The sequence below is a fragment of the Pantherophis guttatus genome, chromosome 1 (genome assembly GCF_059756535.1).
Source record: "Pantherophis guttatus breed Tessera chromosome 1, ASM5975653v1, whole genome shotgun sequence".
NCBI classification, from domain to species: Eukaryota; Metazoa; Chordata; class Lepidosauria; order Squamata; family Colubridae; genus Pantherophis; species Pantherophis guttatus.
Window position 1 is genome coordinate 156,366,532 of NC_142063.1, and position 25,107 is coordinate 156,391,638.

The 25,107-nt window shown below is 37.6% G+C and overlaps 1 protein-coding gene across 16 annotated transcripts; it reads left to right on the plus strand.

Moving 5' to 3' along the window:
* The first annotated feature begins 4,466 nt into the window (after window positions 1-4,466).
* Window positions 4,467-23,781, plus strand: HNRNPA3 (heterogeneous nuclear ribonucleoprotein A3). Of its 16 annotated transcripts, none has more exons than XR_015731167.1 (15): window positions 4,467-4,817; window positions 8,252-8,351; window positions 12,518-12,640; window positions 12,768-12,914; window positions 13,035-13,245; window positions 14,658-14,747; window positions 14,837-14,929; window positions 15,025-15,102; window positions 16,298-16,435; window positions 18,216-18,341; window positions 18,425-18,494; window positions 18,582-21,830; window positions 22,850-22,911; window positions 23,255-23,361; window positions 23,620-23,781. XR_015731167.1 is itself a non-coding variant. In XM_034428254.3 (12 exons), the coding sequence occupies exons 2-11, from the start codon at window positions 8,289-8,291 to the stop codon at window positions 18,475-18,477; spliced, it is 1,122 nt and encodes a 373-aa protein (XP_034284145.1). In that variant the 5' UTR covers window positions 4,467-4,817; window positions 8,252-8,288; the 3' UTR covers window positions 18,478-18,494; window positions 18,582-23,781. The 16 variants fall into 16 exon arrangements, 3 of the variants coding, with proteins under 3 accessions (XP_034284145.1, XP_034284181.1, XP_087738175.1); XR_004593067.3 differs by having other exon boundaries at window positions 4,543-4,817; window positions 21,773-21,830; XR_015731169.1 differs by having other exon boundaries at window positions 4,543-4,817; window positions 21,773-21,830; window positions 23,305-23,361.
* Window positions 23,782-25,107: the final 1,326 nt, after the last annotated feature.

Genomic DNA, 25,107 nt, shown 5'->3' on the forward strand with positions numbered 1-25,107 from the left:
TCCTCCTATCTCAATCTATATATAAAGTTGCTTAACTATTGCTATCATTGGCACTTATATGGATCCTATTTCAGCCATTTAAGAGTATAATGGTGGTAAAGCTCAGATTTCAAGCAGGTTATTTTTGGCAGTTATGCAAAATATTCAGGCCAGGGATGCTTCGCGAGTTGACACAAAGGAGATACTTCAAAAAGTGTGCTATCACAAATGTACATTTCCTCAAAAATTAAAGCAGCCATATTCTTTGGAAGCTTATTTGAAAATCTGCAAAGCTAGTTGCCCGGGATGCGTGTAGAAGCCTTGGGAACAATCAAAACTAAGCTTGAGATGAGTTATGTACTAGCAGGCAGGACACCACCATACATGTAGTTTTTAAAATGTTTTCTTGGAGCAACACTTTTATTACTTTCTACCACGCACATATACATCAACACTTTTCACTGCAATTAAGCTTTAAAACAGTGAGCTGACATCCATACAGGTGTCAAACTCGTCGCGTCACGTTGCCATCACATAACGTTTTGTAATGTTTTCCTCATTCGCGGAGCTGAGGTGGGCATGGCCTGCATGTGACACATCCAGCCCCCAGGCCACCAGTTTGACACCTCTGCAGAGGAAATCAATGTTTCAAAGGGAAGCCAAACAAAACAAGCTAGTTTTTTCCTCATTAGCAATAACTCTTATATCAAGTCCTCTTTCCTCAATTAGTTATTAAAATTATCTTGTAAACAGTGACAATTTCTTGATAAAAAATGTGGAGGAATCTGGATGGAGAAGTCTGTGAGAGCCTGAGGTTAAGCATGCCATTTATAAATTCTATGGAGACTGCTGTTAAGTTCATATTTTCTCTGCAAGCATTACCATTTTCTTCTGTTTGGCAATTCTGAATATATAGACTTTTGGCTAAGCAGGCCATAAGCTAGCAGTCCTTTAGGCTGTCTGGTTCATCCCACTGGACTACCTATCATAAATCACATTCTCCCACTAAAAGGTTATGATTTCAGGTCTAATTTGCTTCTGCTAAATTCTAAGAATTAAATTGTCTTTTATCATGATTCCTTATTTATTGTTTAATAAATATGCTGAGGAAATTGCTTGTCTTAAAGGGAAAAAAGTGATTTTTTTCTGCGTTTAGAAGCCTTTGAAAAAGAAAATTCAGATCAATAACACATAATCAAATCCAGCCGCAGAGAGCTGACTATTATTGGTTGAAACACAGGCTAGGGCTTTTGCAGGGAGCCACTCCCCCATACAGACCTGCATTGCAGTCATGGATTTTTTTAAAAATCCTGCTCATCAGTGGAGACAGTCAGAAAGGACACATACATATCTCCTAAATTTTGATGTTTAAAATCAGGTATTATCAAAAGTTTACATCTTATTTGTAAGTATGATGACATCTATTTTCCCACTGTAAATCTCTTCATGGAAATTAAAGGGATTACAAAGGGACATACTTAAGTGAAATTAGCAGTCACTAACTAGACTAAAATACAACAAATGAAATTTGTTATCCTTAAATAAACTATGAACAATCTCCCTTCCATTTCAAGTATTTCCTCTGATAGACATATATTTTATGGACCAGCCTAGACATTTACAGGAGTTGGAATAAAAAAATGTTACCAGTCACAAGACAAAAACATAAATTCCTGCATTATATAATATTGCTGATATGCGAGTAGGGACAAGAAAAATTATTGAAACATTAATCTCTTCTGACCTTCCCCTTTTTATTTACATCTTTTTAAAAATCTAAATATTTATATAAAAAAGGAAGAGGTTGCTCTGTATACAGTAATTCTGTATATTATTAAAGCCCCCTGCAAATGCATTCTTTTATAGGGATCCTTGCGAACGAATATACAGACAGACACATTATCCATTCAGCAGTAATTATTGCATGGGATAGAATCCATGCTAGTAAATGAATCGTACAGATATAAAACCTAAGATACAAAAACAAAAATCTAATCACCATAGTTCTAAGCACACAGCAGATATTCATAAATATATTCATAAATATTGACATATTTAAATGCTTGTGCTGGATTATCTAATAAAATATATAGTATATTCAAAAATAACAATTTTGTTAAAAAAATATTAAAGATCTGAATTGTTACCATACATGGAGTTACAAGTAAAATAATATAGTTCTGAAAAACTAACACCTGCTCATTTGAATACATTCTTTTAAGGCAGCATTAAAATGTCAAATAACAGTTTTAGATAAATTGGGCTTTTCTAGATTTTTCTCTTAAGATTTAATAAAAATATTTTTCATGTTCAAGAGATGGATTCTTAAAAATCAATTCTTTATAATTAAAATTTTGAGAAAACTGAAATAACTCCTGAGCAGTTGGCCATCTTGGCATCACTAGGAAATATCTCCACATACACCCCTTAGGTTTTATTCCTGAAATTAGCAATTTGATGTTATACATTTAAGAACATTTTAGAAAGACAAATGCAGGATATCATACTGATATAATTTTTCAATATACATTTTAATAAAGCTTATTTTCAAGAATAAACTTTTCCAGTCTTGAGATTTCTAGATAAAACAAATAAGTACATATATATGGATGAAGGTAAAGCAAAGATATACCAGTACTATCTTCATTTTTCACCATGTAATTAATTTGATTTTAAAAATTCTTGCTTGCCCAGCTAAGTGGGAAATCAACCGGGAAATCAAAAATAATTTTGAAAGAAAGAGATGGCAAACCACCTGTGTATTGATTCCAAACTATGTCTATGAAATCACCAGAAATCAGGTCTGTCTCAAAGGGAACTTTTTTTCCATGCTTTAACTATGTTATTAAACTGCAACTCTGAACATGTTATCAACGTTATTTTGAGCAGTTTTTTATAAACCAGTAAGTGCATGTATTTAATGTCTCATCAAAGCATATATTACCTGCCTCTTTACTTTTGTGAAATCTTATGAGAAATCTAATTGTACTACAAACCACTAATAGTGAGGAATTCAAGATAAGAATTTTTTTTTGAAAATGGTTCCATTTCAACTAAAACGTGAAACAGTGTTGTAAATTTGTTTGCACGAATACAATTTGTTTACAAGATTTGGTTAGTATTAATATAAATAATTCGACCGTAGATCAGAAAAACCAAAACTATAATCCTAAAATCAAATTATCATCTCTCCTCTGGAGCGTTTTTCAACTAAGTAAAATATAATGTTTGTTTTGAATTTCACTGAGCATATGCAACTGTGCATAACTGTGCATAAACGAACTGAGGAACCCAATCCACCGCCCTATGCCTCTGAAGAAGAAGATTTCTGGCATGGTCTTAGCCGTTGTTCCTGAGAGATTTTGCTCTTCTAGGGAGGTGGGGAGGGCGCCTTTCTTTATGCTAGGGACAATGTTGCCTCTTCGCCTCGGCTTTTAAAAGAGCGCAGCCCAGAAGAAATGGCGCCCTTTCTCGTGCAGCCCAGCAACAACAGAAGCAGGCGAAAGGGTCAGCCGAAGAGTGCCGCTTGGCAGAAAACTAACATTTATTTATTTAGCCTACGAAACCCCAATCGAAGCTGATTTATCAGCTCAAGAGGGTGCTACTGTATTTCCTCTTGAAGGTCTCTTCTGTGGAAGGATGGTGGGGAAAACACGGAGGTTGGGTATCTGACCCGAACGTTTATTTCGAATTCGGTCGTGGGGGGTGGGGTGTCGACCGATTTGCACGGTTAACGGCTTCTTCTGGGAGCGTCCCCGCGTGTGGGGGGAAAAAAGCAACACGCGCCATCGAAGCGCCTCCTTTCACCCTGCAAGACAAAACGCAATTCGGCTCCGTGCGGCGGAGCCCAAGATGGAGACTGTGAGCGAGCAACAATGAAAGGACCGTTTTTGCCTCAGAAAGGGTGCCGTCCTTCGCCCGGTACTTTCTTTCTAGGACGGCGAAAGCACAACCCAGAAAGGACAAATGAACAAACCAGTCCAGAAAGGGGCAAGCGAAAAACCAAGCTGCGTTTACTTTAGACAAAGCAGCCGGGTTCCCATTCACTTATCCCCTCCCTTCCTTGGCGTCCTTTTTCACCCGGCGCTGCCCGGATGCATTGGACTGGCTACAGTAACTCCGAAGAACCCTCGAGAGCGGCAAGATCAAATGGGGCGTATACTCCAATATACCAGAAAAAAGCGTGCACCAGTTCGGGAAAAGCCACCCAATACTGATACACGCTTTCTCGGCAAGCGCAGATGAGCCGGTTAGAGGAGAAAGAAACACGGCTACGCTATTCAGCCCCCTCTCGAGCCCAGCGTTCTTCGGTCCGAGACCGAGCACGAGCCGAGCGAGAGGAAGCGCGCGCGCGCCTGCACGCACATATACAAGCCTCCTCCAAGCGGCCGATCTCGCGCTGGCGGCTCGGGCCGTTCTTTACCACTACCCACTTCGCCTCGATGGTTTAAGGCGGGGCAACGAGGTGACGGACAGCCGCGCGCACCAAGCGCGTGGTCTGGAATTTTCCTCCCAGGTTCTACCGTTGCTCTCCTTCGTGGCGGTCCCCTCCTCTTTTTTTCCAGGTACTTAATGACACGCGGACCACCTCATCCTTCCCCTTCCCCCTCCAGCCGGCACAACTTGTGAAATACCGTACTGTACAGTAGCTCGTATCAAAAACATAAATTTGAAACAATTTCTCCCCCCTCCTCTTCCTCGCCCCCGTTTCCTTGCCGCCGAGCCCGCCTTCCTCTCTCACGTGGCCTAGTTTCCTCTGACCCGCTCCTCCCACCCCCTTCCTCTCGACTCCATATTGAGGCTGAAGGAGGCTCACAAAATCCAGTCACAAAATGGAGGTAACGATGCTCGGCGTCGCGCGGGAACAGCGGCGGGCAATGGGCTTTAGCAGCAGCGGACCCCGGAGATAGCTAGGCGCGGCAGACGAAGCAACGGGGCCAGGCGGGAGGGGGAGCGGGCTCTTGACCGGCTTTCGAGCTGGCCCGGTTCTTTGCTTTCCCCACCACCACCACCACCACCAGCGATGTCTCCGAAATGGCGCAACGGGGTGGATGGGGGGGGGGGAGAGTGGAGCGGGAAAGGCGGCTGCTTCGGCCGCCATTGTGACTCCCGCGCGGAGGAGAGAGGCTGAACTCCATTGAGAGCGGCCGCAGTAGAGCCGGGGGTGGTGGTAGTGGTAGTGGTCAGCGTGGCCCGTTAGGTAAATCCCAGGCAGCCGGCCCTGTTTTCCTTGGAAGGGACGAGAAGGTTAACGGAGGATACAGCGCGCGCAATAGAGACACGTGCACACGCGGATACCGCCGCCGACTCGTAATTGTGCAGGGTTTGGTTTAAACCCTTAGGAAAACGCTCCCTTTTTTTCTCTCTCTCTCAACGGTGTGTGTTGTGTTTTGCAATCCCTGAGCAAAATGCCATTAAGTAGGATCCCCAAATATGAATTGTCGAACGCTGCTTCTGTGAACCTGGTCGTTGAGAAATAGTACTAAATATTGCACAGTTAAGGTTTCTTGTCTGTAACGTCTGCCACCCCACCCCCCGCCAGAGTGATATCGTATGTACGCCGCCACCTCACCGCAAAAAGATATAGCATAAGTGCTACGGTTAATTTTCTTTTTTGAGCAGTCCTCTGGCAGGATTTGAATGATTTCGATATAAAAGCTATTGGGAGTTTTGATCGTTCTTAAAAGTAGTGCTGGATCACTTAATGTTTTTTGGAATCAGTATCTTTTTTTCTTCTTGAAACTACGAGTATGAATTTGGCTGGTTCAGATAACCACCGTATTTTCTATCTCAGGTGTAATGAATCTTTAGATTCTTGAATGACTAGTATCCAAACCTAAGTTTTGTAATTACATTAAAGTGAACAATCCTGTTATGTCTTTGAGTGCTCTTCACACTTGTAAGTATCACAGGATTAGTACTGTAATTAAATCCTCTTTTTGAATCCAGGTGTGACATAAAAGTCAGTAAACTGTGTATATAAGAAGATTGCACAGTGTGGAATAGATTAACTTTCTGGACCCTTTATTTCTGAATTGTTTAATTTATCCTCATACCATAGCCACAATTTTAAAAGTTTTTTTTTTTGCCTCTGCCACATAAATTGCCAAACTATATTCAATTTTTAGGAAATCATTAACCTATGCACATCTAAGTTGCAGAAGAAACAGACACCTATGGTTGTATGTACCAATTTATTTGGAAAAATATGCCACTCAGTTGAGTTCCAAGTAGCCTGAAGTATAAGTAACTGAACCTAAAACACTTCATTGGGGGGGATCATAATTTGGGGCATAAAATATAGAAATTATGTTTTGATTGTCAAATGATTCAACTAGAGAATAGTCTTGTTCAACAGGAATTCAAGGTCATAAAATGACATTAGTATTATATTTTTAACACTAAAGATCAGTGATCCTAAGGTTCTACCTGCTTCTTTCTTGCTGAAATCAGCTCTGCTGGGGCTTGCTATTGTGTGTGGTTTCTAGGCTTGCATTCTCTATCTTTGCTTTTCCAAACTATAATTTGGGAACATGTGTCAGCAGCTGATGCTTCTGTGTCACCTATAGTTTTGAAAGAAAAAGCAGAAAGGGCCTTTCTTGTATTTCTTGTTTGGTTTTTCTTTTTTCTGGCCTTGTAGAAGGGAGAGTAGAAAAGCCTACAGTTTTAAAATTCCATCTACCCATTTTTAAGTGGGCAGGTATAATGTGAAGGCAAAACAAATGCAAAGATTGTCAAGTTATGTCCCATTTTAAACTTTTTATTTCAAGAAAAGTTTTATATGCATATCAGAATCTTAGCAAGAAAAGATGTCAAAGAAAGTATACAAAAGTATATTGAAACCCAAGAATATTTTTAATTGGAGAGGATGGGATTTTTTGTGATAATCTATACCAGCCTCAATTCTACTTGTAATTCAATTACTTCAGGATTGTAAGCAATTCTTTTAGCTGAATGCAATTTTATCAATTTTAGATTCAGCTCTCTCAAATCTATAGCCTTGGGATGATGGGTTTATTGTACAGTTTTATAACCCTTCCCAGTAAATAGAGATATCTCTGATGGACATCAGAAACATTCAGACTTGGTTAAAAGAATGATATGAGGTAGAACAACTCTACGAAATATCAGAAAAAATGCTCAAACCTCTGAAGACACGGAGTTCCAAAGGACAGAGATTGTAACAAAGAGGACTTGCCATCTTGTCTTTATCTCAGTGGTGATGCAGTGGTTAGAAAGCAGTATTGCAGGCTAATTCTGCTGATTGCCCACTGCCAGTAGTTCAAGTCTAACGGGCTCAAGGTTGACTCAGCCTTCCATCCTTCCGAGGTCGATAAAATAAGAACCCAGATTGTTGGGGGCATATTGTGTAAACAACTATGAGAGGGCTGTAAAGCACTGTGAAGTGGTATACAAGTCTTATTGCTATTGCTATCACTTCACATCATAGAGTGAAGGCTTTTTTTTTTTTTTTTGAGATACTCTTATCCAACAGTTAGGTTCACCTCTCTCAAGGCAGTACCTAATAACTTGGTGCAGTGGAAGTGCTGTTTTTAAATGTGAAACATGTTTAATAATTTGTTAACTACTTAATAATTTTAGCCATAGGGAAATACTAGTGCCCAGTTACAGCTGCATTTAAATATGGTGCATTTTTAATTAATATATATCTGAGCAAGGTCTTGAGTACTTATATGCACAAGCTTGATTTAAGACATTGAGAAGCTGTTTTCCAAATGCTCAAGCTAGTAGCTTTTGCTATAGCAAAATCCTTAAATATTAATAACCCCTCCCAGATCTAAAGATCTAGAATAGCACAGTCAAGAGGAGTATCCAGGGAATAGGCTGTTTATAAACTGAGTGCATTGGAGATGGTCTTGATTCTCTCTCCCCTGCTGGGATTTGCTTCTTTAGTCCATATGATGAATGCAAATAAATATCTTATCTATTCAGAAACAATTTTAATCTATTCTTACTGCATAGTTTTGAATACAGTTTAATTGGCTAGCAGTTCATTTTGCTATCCTTATAGCATATCATGATGAACATGCTTGTTTTTTCAATTGATACTCTGTGTTTTTATTTTAAAAATACATTACATGAGTTGATAATAGAAACCCATCCTTTTTTACTTATTTACTTATTCTCTCATACAGTAACATTACTTAAGCTAAAGTGGCTCCAATATATTGTCCATTGAAAATTAGGGCCCCTTTATTTGGTATGAGAGTAAGGAGAAAACTCACAGGAACTCCTACTACTTGTTACCTAGGTTAAAAGGAGCAACTGAGTCAGAACACACTCCCAAAATGGCGTGTAAAGAGGAGAGAGAGGATGAAGATTACAAGAGAAGGGGAAGAAGATCCTCACAGGTGGAATATTTTTATGATTTTAGCGCTTTTACTTGAGTTAACGAGTCAGTTTTTGCTTGCTGCTGCTTTAATCGGTCTATGTGGCTCAGATTTCACATTGCACTTACTCTGTTCTGCTTCGCTTTTGAAAATACATTCTTTCCTTTTCCCAGTATAAAGATTTACAGAAAGTGCACTATTATATGCATAATTTTATAAATTTATGTTACTGTGAAGGGAATAATTTGAAAACTAATATCTAAATAAATCTTAAAATTGTAGTTAAATTATTAAAGTCCAGAAACAGGCAATTATTGGTGGCTCTGTCTGCTTGAATGGGCATGTCTAGTTGACTAAAATCCATGTTGCATTGAGGAGGTAACTACAGGTAGTTCCCAATTTACAATAGTTCATTTAGTGAACATTCAAAGCTACAAAGATACTGATAAAAGTAACTTATGACCACTTTCACAGTTATGATTGTTGCAGCATCCCATGGTCATGTGATCAAAATTCAGCTGCTTGGCAAATTGACTCATATTTATGATGGCTGCAGTGGTCTGGGGTCTGCTGTTGCATCAGTATTGTTCCATAAAAACTAGAACATTGAGAATTGAAAATTAACATTCTTTTAAAAAGAACATTGTATCTGTTTCATATAGTAAAAAACTGAATTCAGACTCAGTTGCATCATTCAAAACTAGGTCAAATACAGCTATGAATTGATAGATCAGCTTACTTGAATAAATACCTGAATCTTTGGGTTATGTAATATTTACATATGTTCAGCAATTAAGCTGTTTTTGAGAACTATGGCCATCTGTTGAAAATTAACTATAGAAATTGTAATTATTAACAGTATTCAAGCAAATAACCTTCAACATATTAGAAATTATCAATATATGCTTTAAATAATATAACTTTAAACTCCTATAATTGAAAATTCCTCCTTGTATTCATTACAATTTCTAACTTATAATATATTTATACGGAACTGCAAGAGCTTGCTACTGTCCACAAACAGATGGCTTGTGTAACCTGCATAAATGTATCTTAAGGAATTAGGGAGAATTAGAATGATAACAGTGGTAGTTCTTGAAAAAATTGTAACAGTCCACACTTACTTTTAGTTTATTTAGTTTATTTCCTCTGTAATGTTGAATTGAATAAAGATTATAGAAACATAGAAAACTGATGGCAGAAAAAGTCCTAGTGGTCCATGGCCTTTTCCATCTAAGAAAGAGATTGTTGGGGCTAGTAATTTGGTAAGGAGAGGCTTTAGAATTAAGAGTTATGGAGACTTTACTGTTTACAATAGGTGATATGTTCTTTCGTCAGGGAAAGATTAAAGTGTACAAGCAGTGTTCCATCCATTAGAAATACAACTATTCAAAGGGAAAGAAAGTGTAAGCTAACTCTTTTGTCAGTATGGCCATTTCCATTTGAAAACATCATAGGAGATCAGAATAAACATTTCAGCTAGTTATTAAGGCCAATCACCATTTGATGTTTAGTTTTCATTATTCAGATAGTAACCAAAACGCCCTTAAAGTCAGCTGTTGCTATAAATTCAAATAGTTTTACAACTCAGATGCAGATTGTTGGGTTTTTTTCCTATTCTGTGTGCCTTTATCATTATTAGACACACCCTATTTGATTCACTGACAAAATGACTGTCAGTTAAATAACTTCCTCCTTCCTTTACAATCTTGGAATTTGAGGTAATCACTTTAAAACATGTTGTTACTGAGGCAGAAAGAAATGGTGATGTGTTTGTTCTGAGAATCACCAATTAATCTGATTAATTCAAAAAATGTATAACTTCTAATAAATGCAAATTAAACTTGATACTAAATTTATGTTCCTCTTGGTGAATTGTTTCAAATGAAGAGTTGGTAAACAGACTGTTAATCTGAAAAATTGAGATTTTTTTAGTCACTCCATTTCCTGGATTTTTCAGTTTGTAACTCGGGATATGTTTGGAAAGAAAATGTATTGAACTCTGCACACATTCTCCTCAAGTTTTGTTGTTCCATTCTGCCCACATGAGACTGTTTTCAAAGAGAAAGATACATTTTGAGCAGATCCGGAAATTCTGGATAGAGGAAATATGATTTTCAGTTTGAGAGACTGGACTAGGAAATTACTGAACAGCAGCAAGGAGAGAGAATAATTTTGACTCTTTACTGTTTTCTAGTGCTATTTAGAAAGGAAGACCAGATTCTTTAAACACTCAACCTAGTGTTTAAAGAAGTGTGGTCCCCTTTCTTTCTGCAGGCTGGCACTGGCTAGTTGCCCTCAAATAAAAGGATGTGCAGCTTCTATCTCTTTTAGACTCCAGCCTCAGATATATATTTTTTAAAAACTTACCTCTATCGCTGGCTGGTTGCCATCCATCTATCTTAATTAATACGGAAGATCTAAGTCAGTGATGGTGAAGCTTTTGGGCTTGGCATGTCAAAAATTCAGAAAGCATCTCTCTGCACAAAAGAAACAATTCTGTATCTCTCCCTTATCTAGGCTGCCCTGAACAGCAGCACTTGGCAGCACTGAGACTAGGCCTGAAGTAGAAGCCCAGGTCTCATCCTCAACCCTTGCACCACAGCTGCCACTTAAAAAAGCAGCCTTGCTCCATTCCCTAAGGAGCACAAGCCTTGGAGAACTGTGTGATTGCCCCATGGCCCAGCACTCTTCAGGAATTGCCATGCACCATTTACTTTCAGGCGTTCTTTCTCTCTTTTGACAGGCCCTTGCAGCCTATCCAAGGCTGTTCCAGGTTGCATAACACCTTGATTTCTGAAGCAGCTTCATAGAATGTTCTTCCACTGCCTCCAAAAACCATTTAAAAATTGTTTTTGCACAATTTTTAGAGGCTTTGGTGGCTGCACAAGAGCACACTTCATTTTCACATGTCCTCGGCGGTCTCTGAAAATAGTGTGACAATAGGTTATGCTTTCAAGAATAGTTGTTCTCATCTGTTGGTGAACACTAATGTGTCACCCAAAACAATTCGGCATGTCACCTTTGACATGTATGTCATAGGTGTCATATGTTCTCCATCTCTGATCTAAGTACTGTAGTTTGTTTTTTTCAGTCCAGGGCATTGCATCCAAAGTTGGTATCAATCATTCAATTCTAGATCAAGCAAAGCATGTAGAGCACAAATATTTCACTCTGCGCATGGGTTGTCTGGAAGCTCAAAATCATATAGCAATTGTGACATTTTCTTTCGAACTATTTTTCCTGTGTTTCCCTTTCATCTTGCTTTCTGTCCTATCAACCTATCTGGCAGTTCCAGTTTTGGTTCTTCATGTCATCAGCAGGCAGATTACTAAGTGACTTGGGGAGAAGCAGAAAGTGAACAAGTGGGTGATGTGGGGAATAAGTGAAGGCATGGATGACACTTTTTTCCTACTTTTTTCTCCCTTGCAGAGTAGGCAAATACCACCTCCACCACAGCATGGCTTGTGCAAAGCTGTCTTTGCTTTTCCCCACAATACCACTTTGTTCAACATTGGTTTCTCTGCAGTAGCACCAGCTACTTGGGACAAGTGAGCTCTGCAGAAGAGAAGACCAGTGGGGAGGGAATGCCTGTGACTCAAAAATCTGGGACAAATGCATACATTGGGACAGGAATAAAAGCTAAAACAGAATCTGATGTGTGAGCCATCATGAGCCTTACAGAAGAACTCTGCAGGCCACAAATTTGAGATCTCTGGATTAGTATGACTAGAACCCAATAGCTTTTAATTTTGTTAGAATATTTTGAACAAAATAATATGAACTTTGAAAAGAAAGAAAGAAAAACTGGAATCATGCTAAATTTTGTTTAAAAGATCAATAAAATTTTCTAAATATGGCCCTTTAATTATATCTAGAGAAAATGTAATGAAATTCTAACAGTAATACCCTTTGCAGGGATGTGTGTGTGTGTGTGTGTGTTTACTTTTCATAAGTCATATAGATTTCAATTGGACAAATCTTAGAGCAGTTGTGAATAGAATTGCAGCCTCAGATTATAGCTGTATGCTTACATGTTAGAAAGTACATTTCTTTCATACTGAAGCATATAGCTATAAATGTGGTAAGTTATTTAATAATTGCAAATTCTGTGGACAAACAGCTTAAGTGAATTTCTTAGCAGCAGTATGAATCTAGTGCAGATATTGAAACTTTTCTTCTTTCAGGGTCATGATCCTAAAGAACCAGAACAATTGAGAAAGCTGTTTATTGGTGGCTTGAGCTTTGAAACAACAGATGATAGCCTAAGAGACCACTTCGAAAAATGGGGCACACTCACAGATTGTGTGGTGAGAAATTATATTTCTATGTCTGTGTATTTCAAATAAACTTCTATTCCGCTCAATAGGACTAGAGCATTAGATTTAAACAAAAAATGTTTCAATCAGCATTCTCTGTACTATATATCTCTTGAAGGTGATGAGAGACCCACAGACAAAGCGCTCTCGAGGCTTTGGTTTTGTGACCTATTCTTGTGTGGAAGAAGTAGATGCTGCAATGGCAGCTCGACCACATAAAGTTGATGGCCGTGTGGTAGAGCCAAAGAGGGCTGTTTCTAGAGAAGTAAGTAATTGTTTAAAATGTTATATCTTGATTACACAAATGCTTACTTCTAAATGTGTTTTTCAAACATTGAACTAATTTAAAAGTTTGAAATACTAAATTTAACTTAAATTTTCACAGGATTCTGTGAAACCTGGTGCTCATTTAACAGTAAAGAAAATATTTGTTGGTGGAATTAAAGAAGACACAGAAGAATATAATTTAAGAGATTATTTTGGAAAATATGGCAAAATTGAAACCATTGAAGTAATGGAAGACAGGCAGAGTGGAAAGAAAAGAGGTTTTGCCTTTGTGACATTTGATGATCATGATACAGTAGACAAAATTGTTGGTATGTAGTATTTTGTCTTTGTGATAACGTCTGTTTGATAAATATTGATTTATATTATGTTTTAATAAACAAAGAACTTTTATCATAGGAATAATTAATATAAGATAGTTCGATGTTTTAAAAGATTATACTTTGTAGCCCCAAATTCAATTCTCGACTTTTTTGCCTCCTGTGTATTTACGTCAGTTCCTACAATTTCAAATATCTGATGGTTGTTTATTCACAAGCACATGTTTGACTCCATCATTTCCATTACTTAGAGCTTTCTTGAATTTTTCCACTATGCTTAAATGCCTGCCTGGGAGGCAGTATGATAACCAACATTTCTCATAAAGTACAGTATTTTCAATTTGCTTGTTTGCTGCTATTGGTGCACAGGAGTCCAGTAGCCACCTTTGTAGCTGGTTGAATTTCACAAACGAATTGAACAGCCTAACTAATAACTTTAGCAGAATGTCAAAATCTCAAAAGAAACCTCACTCCAAAGGAAATACATACTTCCAGCAGGAGAAATAAGTAGAGGAATGGATTTGAGAGATTCAAGCTCAAATGGTGATTATTGATTACATAAAGGCAGGTTCAAGTCAAAGCTCTAATTGCAGTTTCAATTCATTTTTAAAAAATATATTAAATAACAATAAAATACAAACAAATGTGAAGAAAAAAGGAAGAGGATAAAAGGGTAAAGTTTAAAAGTAACAAAAAGCAAACATTAATTGACCAGAAAGATCATAGCCTCCTCACTATAATTTAATATAATTGGGTCATTACTGAGGAAAGCACCAAAAGAAACTTGATAGAAAAATTGTTTGACAAACCAGCTATTCCCTAAGGCCAAGAACTTTTAGCTCTGTTGCAACAAGGCTTCCCAATCTAATAGCTTCTTACTTGTACAAGCAGAATTTTACCTGTATTCTACACTCATTCAATTGAGTTGGACTGATTGGAAAACATCAGCCTCTGGTACCTCATTGTCATGTTTTGCTTGCTTGCTACTTCAGTCATTTGACTAAGAAGCTCTTTTACTTTTCTTTAAAATTCTCTGGATCTACATACTCTAGAAGAAAAAAGGAGGAGGCAAGTTGATTGGAAACCAGAATTCTGCTTTTTTCTACTCAGGATTGAAAGGCAAACCAAGCCAGAATAGAGGTCAAAAGAATTTTAACTCAATTTAAAGTTAGAGACGAAAGTCTAAATAAATTATTTTGCAAGTGTTTGTGGATTCCCTTGAAAATGAAGAGGTTTCATCATACTTTTAATTACATGTGGATAAGAGAATCGGTATAGGTTCTTTATGTTCCTGTTTGTCTTTTGTTTGTTTTTTATTTTGGTATATTTTACAAAATTTTGCATAAATCATTGAGCAGAATGCATATTTTCATAGTAGTAATTTGTTTCAAAATTTATTTTAGTTCAGAAATATCACACTATAAATGGACATAACTGTGAAGTGAAGAAAGCTCTCTCCAAGCAAGAAATGCAGACTGCAACCGCACAAAGAAGTGAGTCTTAGTCAGTAGGAGTCCAAAATACAGCAGTTATGCTACCTATCGAACACCATTAGACATGCACTATGTTGTTTTTATTTAAGGTCGTGGGAGTAGTTCAAGCAACTTCATGGGTCGTGGGAACTTTGGAGGCAGTGGTGGAAGTTACAACAGAGGTGGAAGTTTTGGTAGTAGAGGTACATGTTAGTTCTTCCCAGTGTCCTTCCAAGGTATTATTTTACACCATTGGTTGTTAACTTGTTCATAATGTAATACTTTTGTTCTGCTTTAGGAAGCTACGGTAGTGGAGGTGGCAGCAGCAGTAGAGGAAGCTTTGGCAGTGGCGATGGATATAATGGTTTTGGTGATGGTAAGCGTGGAAGTGCAAATACAACTTGCATAATCATCTTCTTCTTCTTGTGCCATATCCATCATCAGATGTTGGCAATCCTATTTTTGTCAACAGCCGCATGAAAAAGTGCTGCTGAGTTTTGTCCAAACCAGTCCCTTAGGTTTTGAAGCCATTATGTTTTTCTTCTGCCTGGACCTCGTTTGCCTTCAGTCTTTCCCTGGAAGATTATGTGAAGGATGCCATATTTTTTGGGGTGTCGCATCACATGTCCAAAATATTCTAACTTTCGCTTTTTAATGGCTTTGATGATTTCCCTTTGCTTTTCCAGGTGGCTTATCACCTCCTCGTTTGTGTTTTTGTTAGCCCAGTTTATACGTAACAGCTGTCTGTAAATCCACATTTCAAATGCTTCTAGTTCCTTCAAGTGGTTTTCTTGTCAGAGACCAACTCTCTACTCCGTAGAGCAGGATAGAAAAGATGTAACATCTGACAAGCCTGATTTTCAGTCTTGGGTTTATGTTGTGACTGCAGAAGACCTTTTTCATTTTGAAAATGAAATGAAAGAAATGAAACTTGCATAATAATACCTGAGCTGTATTACTTTCAGTAGCTTGACAGCGACACCTGGTTGCACTGGTGTCAAAAAGATTTCAGTTCTAAAGTAGGCTTGGTGAGGACCAGATTGGGAAAGGTTTTTAAGGGATAACATTTTTCTTTATATTTCCTTTATAAAACCACTCCTGTCCCTGGTATGAAAAGGGGTAAGAAGTTATATTTATCATTAAAGAAAACAAAAGTATAATAGGACACAGCTTTTAGTGACTATAGAATATCTTGATATAGGAAATGTTAAGTTGAGGTATACAGAAAATCTGTGTACTGAATAATTAGATAATTTAAATCGGTCATTATTAGCTTAACCCATTAATTTCAATGGAGCACAGTGCCATTGCTTTCAAAGCAAGTACTAAAATATGACCTAATGTGACTTCCTATGGAATATTGCTTATGTTCTTCAAACTAGGTACCTCCATTTGTTTGGAAAAACAGTTCTGATCAGCCAAAGGCATATGTGGTTAATAATCAGGAATGATACATGCTGCAAACCAAAACATCTGAAATAAAGAGGCATTGGCAGAAGGTTGATTGATTTTATTTCTCAAGTTCCACTCTCTTTTTATTTATAACAAATTTTTGTTACATTTAATTCAAGGTGGAAATTATGGTGGTAGCCCTGGATATGGTAGCCGAGGTGGTTATGGTGGTAGCCCAAGCTATGGAAATCCAGGTGGTGGATATGGTACAGGAGGTGGAGGCTATGATGGTTATAATGAAGGAGGAAGCTTTGGAGGTGAGACACCTTGAATTGCATTAGAATTATAAATATAGATATAAATTTAATAAATAAAATATTAGCGTGATCGTTAAAAAGTTCTATAAAATTAATTTTTTTACCTGTCACTTTAAAACATGTAGGTTTCATTAAATAAAATGTTATGCAGTGTAAACATGCTCTCAAAGTACACTTCCAATGTTGTGAAATCACATTGAAATTTTTTTTGAAGGATTCAGGGGCATGTGTCAGTGCATGCTGTCATCTATGTTAGATTGGAAGCTTAATTTTCAAGAGCTCCAATGCTAACTGCTAGGGATATGACATTGATTTTTCTAACCTGTATCTGTTTTATAAGGAGTTTGTTCTGTTAATTTTTCTGTAGCATTCTATAATTATTATTTTTAAAGGAGATGTAGAGGGCATAGGGATTAGCCTTAAAGGACAGAAGGAAGAGCCACTATTAGGCAACGGTCAGATAAGCACCAGGGCCAGAAAACTAATTTGAGGAAACATTTCACACGAGCCCCTCCCCAGCTCAGATAAAGTAAAGGAGTGGGAAGCATATTCAGACATGCAAAATTCTCTTGCTGTAGCTTTACAATAAAGGTAGTATTGACCTTCATGGCATTGGTTTCTTAGTCTGGTCTACATGTAGGACTAACACTAGGTAAATGTCACATTCTTTGTGAAACTTTCCCCAGTACCATTTATATAGCGATAGCACTTTGACTTATATACCACCCCATAGTTCTTTACAGCACTCTTTGGGTGGTTTACAATGTCATCATATTGCTTCCAACAAACGGTTCTCATTTTACCAACCTTGGAAGGATGGCTGAGTCAACCTCGAGCCTCATCAGGATTGAACTTCAATCTGTAGGCAGAGTTTGCCTGTAGTGCTACATTCTAACTACTGCACCAGATATGAAATATTTGGGTTGATTGGTAGCCCACAGTTTCAAGGATAAATATTCCGATCAGCATGTATTTCTAGAAAGAGCAAACTGAATCTATTGATTTAAATCAGTGTTTCTCAACCTTGGCCGCTGGATGATGTGTGGACTTCAACTCCCAGAATTCCGGCTGGGGAATTCTGGGAGTTGAAGTCCACACATCGTCCAGCGGCCAAGGTTGAGAAACACTGATTTAAAAGATGATGAACAAATGAGATTATCAAATATATGCATCAGTATGAGAACTAAAACTTGGAACTAGTTTAAACTTCCTTTACCTAGAAGAAAGATGACTATATTTAAAGAATATTGGGAACTACAGGGCATCATGAAAAAATTATGGGACACTAGGGGCACTTTGAACTTAGAAAGTTTGGCTATCTGCCAGCCAGTTTATGGAGAGGCTGCTATGTCACTTGCTTACAGATTGCTTTTTTTTCCTTATTGAAAAACATTTTTGGTACACTTAAATTGAAGCAGAAGGAGACACATGGCTTTTCTTCCTCCCAGTGTTCCTAAGGCTTGTTTCTCAGGTCATCGTACCAAAGTTACTAGCTGGAATCAAGTATTGTTTGTTTCTTACCAGTGGAGAAAAGAACAGAAACAATGAGTTCATGACTTCCATTTTTGTAGCTAAAAACTGCATATGTTTTTATGTTTTACAAATCACATTGTTCATCGAAATTTCATAAAGTGCCTTCAGTAAGTCCATAAAATGCATATGTTGCATATTAAATTGTATGCAGTAGTGCTTCATTTATTTAATCTAATGAAGTACTTTTCTAAATTACTTCAAATTATATAACAGACTTGATGAACATAAAATTAAATTTCTGTTTTAGGCAACTATGGTGGCAGTGGAAGCTACAATGATTTTGGCAACTACAGTGGACAGCAGGCTTCAAGTTATGGACCCATGAAAGGAAGTGGCAGTTTCAGTGGCAGAAGTTCAGGCAGTCCCTATGGTGGTAAATGCAACATTAAAATATATGCAGCTGGCTAGTATCTTTCAACAAGAACTTCAATATAAACAGTTATACTCCATTTGTAGGTAGCTATGGATCAGGTGGAGGAAGTGGTGGCTATGGTGGAAGAAGATTCTAAAAACTAGTGGGATAATGGTATGTATACTACAAATAAGTGTTTTTAATTAAGCTTACAACATTTCTTTGAGAGTAATCTTTTTTTTTTTATCCTGTATTCAACAGGCTACAGTTCTTAGCAGGAGAAAGCGAGGAGTTGTCAGGAAAGCTGCAGGTTACTTTGAGACAGTCGTCCCAAATGAATTAGAGGAACTGTAAAATCTGCCACAGAAGGAGCGATGAACCATAGTCAGAAAAGTTACTGCAGCTTAAACAGGAAACCCTTCTTAAGGACTGTTAATAGCCACAGTTTGCAAAGAGTGCAGCTATTGATTTAATGCAATGTAGTGTTTAGATGTACATTCCTGACTTTTTTTAATTTGTTGTTGTAGCTTTGTCTTTTCTTTATAAAATCAGGTATATTGCCCTGTAAATTTGTGGTAGTGGTACCAGGAATTAAAAATAATTAAGGAACATTTAATTTTTTTTCAATACTTGTGTAGTTCAGTTTTTTCTTACCGAAACTTCTTTAAACAAAGAAATGTAGTTTTAGGGTATATTCTTGCTAGGAAAAAAAATCAGTGCATTATAATCTGTATTAATTTAAAACAATAGAAATGCTGAACCGTTTTAAGTACTTCTAATTTTTTTCTGCATATGTAACCAAATGACATGAGTTGCACATGCATAGGGAGAGGAAAGATGTTTGCATTAAAGCTTGTTTAGCTGTATAATTAGGACTGAGTCATTTAAACCAATGCTTGTGAATGATAAAAGCTTTACTTTCAAATGAGAATTCCAGATATTTCTGGGTTGTGCATATCATAATTTGTAGCACTTGTTTTTAGTTTAAACCTTCTAAGTAAATAAGCATTGACGAGATCTAAGTTTATTCAGTTTGCCTCCCACTTCGCTGATATATAAAGGAGCTACAAGAAACATTGGCAGGACAGGTTTCTGCCTTTTATAATTGTTGAGATTCAATTTCCCTCAAATTGCAAACAGATTAAATGCACACATATAATTAAATTAAAACTTTGAATCTAATAGCGTGGGTCTGTTACTTAGCTTACAGTTCTACAGTTTCATATGTATATATATCTGCCCTAAAAATATAGGTTCATCTATAAAGGTGCCTAAATTCTACTGTGTATAATTCTGTATGCCCCTTTCTATCTGATGCTAATTTGCAGCACAGAAACAATCCCTCTGAATTCGTTGGACTAAGTATAACTCTTCTGAGCATGAATGCATCAAGATGTTTCACACACTTTCTAATGCCCTGATAATGGGTCATGAAGATAAAGTGAAAATAGGAGCAAATTTGGTAGAACCTGTTGTTGCTAATGAGGGTCCTATGGCTATAGTTAAATAAAGACTGTTCATTGGAATGATTTGATAAAAATTATTAAAGTCACAATCATGACTGAGTTGTTTACTCCTTCACTTACCTAGGTTTATTTACAGCCATGTTCCCTAATAATTTGCTATCCTTAATTTGATCAGACTTCTTTTTGAACTATTGCCAGAGCAGTGCTTTCTGTCAGTACACATCCAGAAGAGTAGGGCACAGTGAGTAGAAGAAATTCAGACACTTTTCACCTCTTATTTCTGTAGGTCAATGAGTTTAAGATAAACTTAATTCCAGTGTAGGAATTGATGGAACAAATTGCTCAAGAATCAGACATGAAGTCGTCATTGGGTATAGAATGCAATGGTTAATATTTACTTTAAAACTATAAAGTATATAAGGAAATGTGATGGCACGGTGGTTAGAATGCAGTATTGCAGGCTAACTGCCGACTGCCAGCAGTTCGATCCTGACTGGCTCAAAGTTGACTTAGCTTTCCATCCTTCCAAGGTCGGTAAAATGAGGACCCAGATTGTTGGGGGTAATATGCTGACATTTGTAAACTGTTCAAAGAGCGTTGTAAAGCAGTGGTCACCAACTTTTCCAGCTTGGCAGCCCGGCCGAGGAAGGGGGCGTGTGAATAGCAGGCGCATGCATGCACAACTCCATTTGTGCAAGCGGCAGGTGCACATGCCCACCAGTCGGCAAATGGAGCTTCATGCACAAGCTGTGGGGTGCTTGCACACAAAGCTCCACGCATGCGAGTAGCAGGCACTTGTGCTCACTCACAAAGCTCCACTCGCACAAGTAGGGTGGTTGTGCTTGTGCGCAAAACTTCACTTACACAAGCAAAGGGCACTTGCAAGTGAAGCTCAATTTGTGCGGATGAGCACAAGTGCCCTCCGCTTGCATGAGTGGAGCTTCGCATGCAAGTGCATCCTTGCTCAACACCTATGAATGGAGCTCTATGTGCTTGCACTTGCCCATCTCCCGTGGCCCAGTTTCGAACAGGCTGCGGCCCGCTACTGGGGGTTGGGGACCTCTGCTATAAAGCACTATGGGGTGGTATATAAGTCTAAGTGCTACTGCTATAAGTGAACCCAACTCAAGAGTATCAGTCTCCCAAAGATCTGCAGTGTCATATGACTAAATGTGGGAATGAGGTGTTCATTTCTTGATATGTATCTTTTATCTCCAAGAAAGTGTATGCATACCAATAGTCAAAGCTTGTTGAAAGGGATTCAGCTGTTACTGTAGTGTTCTCATGTACATTTCTTATTTTTTAAATTTATATGCTACCCATCTCCCCAGTAGGGTGACTGGGGCTTACATTAGTACACACATGCGCATTTCCTGTAAAGGTAGATCAGATATAACTCATCCCTTCTAAGTCTGTCACTGAATTCAGCAGCAAAACGAGTAATTGGTTAAGACATTCAATCTGTTTTTAATGGAGATGGAATGACTTGATGTTAGAGAAAACAATACCAGTGTGTTAATCTTTTGTAAAAATGTGAAACCTGTAAGGTAATCAGACTTAGACCTAGATCTCTGAATTCTGACAAGTAAAAGGAGTGGACAGTGAATAACCGGCATTAAAGATGTCTTAGTCGAAATGAGGATCAAACGAGATTCAGACAGGACTGCAGCGCCCAAGTCAGCAAATTAAAGGAGGACAAGGCAGCAACAGCTTCAACTTCCAAACAAGAGAAGGCATAAATATACTATGCTGATAGTGAGCAGCTTCCCCAAAATAGTTAAATCTGCCTGTCAGTGATGAAATAACGAAGAAAGTCTAGGAAGAGTTCTTCACCAATTGGAAGCTCCCCAGGTCATAGCTATTTTGAGTCTAGCATTTAGACCTGAAAGGGGAATAAGACTAGGTAAGGTTTGTCTCTAACACTTTTCATGAATTAAAAAATAATTCCTCTCTGAACATGGTAAGAAAGATCTGTTTGACTTGCAGATTGTTGAAGAAACCTCTGTGACCAGAGGTGGATATCTTATTGGAAAACTTTTGCTTGGTAAGAATGTACAACACTAATGTTTCTTTTATTGTATTCTGAGCTCTGAAAATTTGTCTTGGAGAGAACAACAAACTGGGTAAATGTGAAATATATTGAATATTTATTATTGTATTGAAATCAATGTGGATGGGCATATTAAATCAACTAACTGGCATTTAGATCTAAAATTCTACCATTCACAGTACTTCAGACAGCTGTTATAGAGGTGGGTGATTAACAATTGGACCTTTCTGGGGATGAGGCTTAATTTAGGATTTGGAAGTTTTAGAGACCATATCTATGTGAGGGTGGGGGGAGATCAAATATCCACCAATTAATAAGAAGTAACATTTTTTTAAAATCCTTTGCTTTAGCTAAATTCGTGACTTGTGAATGGCTCAAAAAATTATAGTGGTTTCCAGTAGGGTTCATCATCTTCTATACAGTAGGCGTTGGTTATAATAGGCAATTTGCACGCAACATCATGTATCGGCATGAATGGAATGGGAGGGGAAGTGAGCTTGAAACGAAACATTTTCAATATGTAGAGATTTTTTCCCCTGATGAAACAACGTACCTTTGCTTTAGCATAGGAAAAATGGGTACTCCTTGAAACAAGCTTTATTACCCTGCTTACCAAGAACAAAAAGTTGACTCTAGCTGAATATGTAAAGCAATGGAACAAATTATTTTGTTTTACTTTTGAGAACTCTAAGAACAGTGGTTGGTTGCTTTTTGCATGCTCCTGGCATATAGCTTCTTAATGCTGTTACCAGAATTTGTTAGGAATCATTGTATTGTGGAGGGATAATTTCCCAGTGATTTTGGTAAGAAAGGTATATGATGCATCACAGATTGTTGAACATACCTAATTACATACATCAGGCAAGTAAGACGGAAAAAAGCACATAACCTTTCATACAACCTGAAAATCCTGATTTTATTACTTGTGTGATTTTTCAGTTAGAAAAGTAGCCAATAATAAAGTTAGCATTGCTGGATTCCTATTGGTAATGTTTCTAATTGCCAAATTGCAGGCAAGAAAATCAGTAACATTCTCACCTGGAATACTTGATGTGCCCTCTAAATTAATTTTCAGGTAACAAATCTTTAAAACGAGTTTCTGGGGGTTTTAAAGGATTTTTAAAAAACTCATTCTGTAAACCTTAATTGTGTAATCTAATACTGAAATTCATTTGCCTTATTCTGTTGTTATTCTGCATGTAAAAGAGTAGGATTGTGATTCCAGATTGTCTGCATTTTTTGGCTTGTCAGCATCTCAGTTTAACTCACAAGTTATGAATTTATGAGCAGTTTATAATTTCTGTACCTATCTACAGTAGCATCAAATGTACAAATTGTTATGTTATAGTAAATAGGAACTGTGGCTAATTGCAACTGAATATTAGAGAATATTTATGGATTGTGTCTTGCTATTCTAGGACTGAATGGCAAAGAGCACCTATGCTCCCTTTTTGTCTTATGAAAACAGGGTTGAGGCTAAAATGGGTACAGTAATCTCAGCAATCCCCAGCAAGATGGAAATGGGGTGAGTGCATGTGTTTCTCTGTGCCTCACATTTTACTAAAAGAGTATCTGAATCTTGTATGCGCTCAGCTAAATATTTTCCCAAACAAGACGGAGATCAACCGTGTTTGGTGATGGGCTTTAGATACATTATGGTACTAGAACAGTGCCAGCATTAGGGATCTTGTGGTCCTCAGTCAACTATTAGCAAAATTAAGATATTCAGTAGGTTACCATTCTTAATGTGCTAAATTGTTTGCTTTTATCTTCTGCTCTGCAGGATGACTAATCCTGAAGAAACAATCGTCTGTTTCCATAAATTGAAATTTTTGATTCTTCAATGGAACATGCATACAACTGATAGCTATGAGAGCAAAAATTGAAGCATGTAATAATCAAATGCTTATAATAAAATACAGTTAACCATGATAGTGAATCTCAATTCTAGTACTGGACCATTTATTTCTGCATTAAGCAACCGAGTTGCATGATTTCTTCTAAATTGTTATGACACAAACTTGAAATATTTGAAGCCACTTAGAGGTGTTGGATTCACATTGCTCATTTAGTTCCACATGAAACAACAGGTTCTGTGCAACTGTTCGGTTCTAGCCTAGGGGATATTTCTCAGAGCTTAAGGACACATCCTGCTAGAACAAAACTTCAGGGCATGCTTACATGAACAAGCACTCTAACAATTTCTGGCTGACGTGGATTAGTAATTTGTGTTGATATGTCAGTGTCCCATGAATTAGCTGAGAATGAAAAATACTAAGATTTGTATCATATTACTACTTTCCAATGTTCCTGTTTAATTCTGAAGCATAGGATGAGTAATTTTACAATGGCATATTTGCAATTTCATTTTAAAACAGTAATTGGATGCTTTGTAGGCAAGGGAACAAAACTACCCTACCCGGGTATGCTTTTTTTCTTTCGTGAGTCTAAAAAGAATTAAGCATGAGATATAAAAAGCTGAAGACCCTGAACCACATCACTGACTTCCTTAAAACTAAAGTGAAAACCCATAACCTAAAAAAGTGGTATCTTGTTCAATAAACTCTTCACACAAATGCTAATTTTTCTTAATGGTAGAAATGTCAAACAGTACTAGTTTTAAGATGTAAAAAAAGAAAAGCCAACAAAAGTAAAAAGTGGTGGGAAAACAGGAACACTCATGAATGGGCGGATTAGAAGTTACTGTATAACAAGGAGAGGGAGGCCTTCAGTGCTGTGGATCTCATTCTAAAGCCCTGGTTCTGTTCCAGTTCAGTTGCAGAAGTCACTGTGGAACCTAAACCGGCAACAACAAACTTTGCTATGGAACAGCTCTCATCTTGATGCCACCTCCAATGCTAAAATCAAAGTAACATGGTCTCTCCACTATTGATTGAAGATGAAATCTCAAGTTCAAATCTTTCAAGCACAAAACCTATTGGATGACCAATGCTCCCTATCCCCTGTACATTACAGAAAAACGGGGGTGAAATCTATTTTCAGTAAATCTGGCAAAGGGGTTTGAGGTGGTTTTTTAACCTGATGCAATTTTAGATAGTCTTGAAATAAGAGTTGTTTTGGCTGCAATCCCAGATGCTGATTATTCCCTTCAAGCCCTTTGTGGTCATGCGCCTGCTCAGCTGAAAGGGGTTGTTTCAAGTTCCCACACAACAGGATGTAAAAAGAGGAAGGGTCTAGAAATGAACTGCTTAGCTTCCCCCCAGTCTGCTCCTAAAAGTCAGAATGGCTCCCATCCTTATTAATATTTAGG

Bases quoted from the DNA above. Each gene is read 5' to 3' on its own strand.
- HNRNPA3 (XM_034428254.3), top strand. From the start codon at position 8,289: ATGGCGTGTAAAGAGGAGAGAGAGGATGAAGATTACAAGAGAAGGGGA. The intron at 8,352-12,517 runs GTGGAATATTTT...TTCTTCTTTCAG, and splicing joins GGGGAAGAAGATCCTCACAG to GGTCATGATCCTAAAGAACC. The intron at 18,342-18,424 runs GTAAATGCAACA...CTCCATTTGTAG, and splicing joins TTCAGGCAGTCCCTATGGTG to GTAGCTATGGATCAGGTGGA.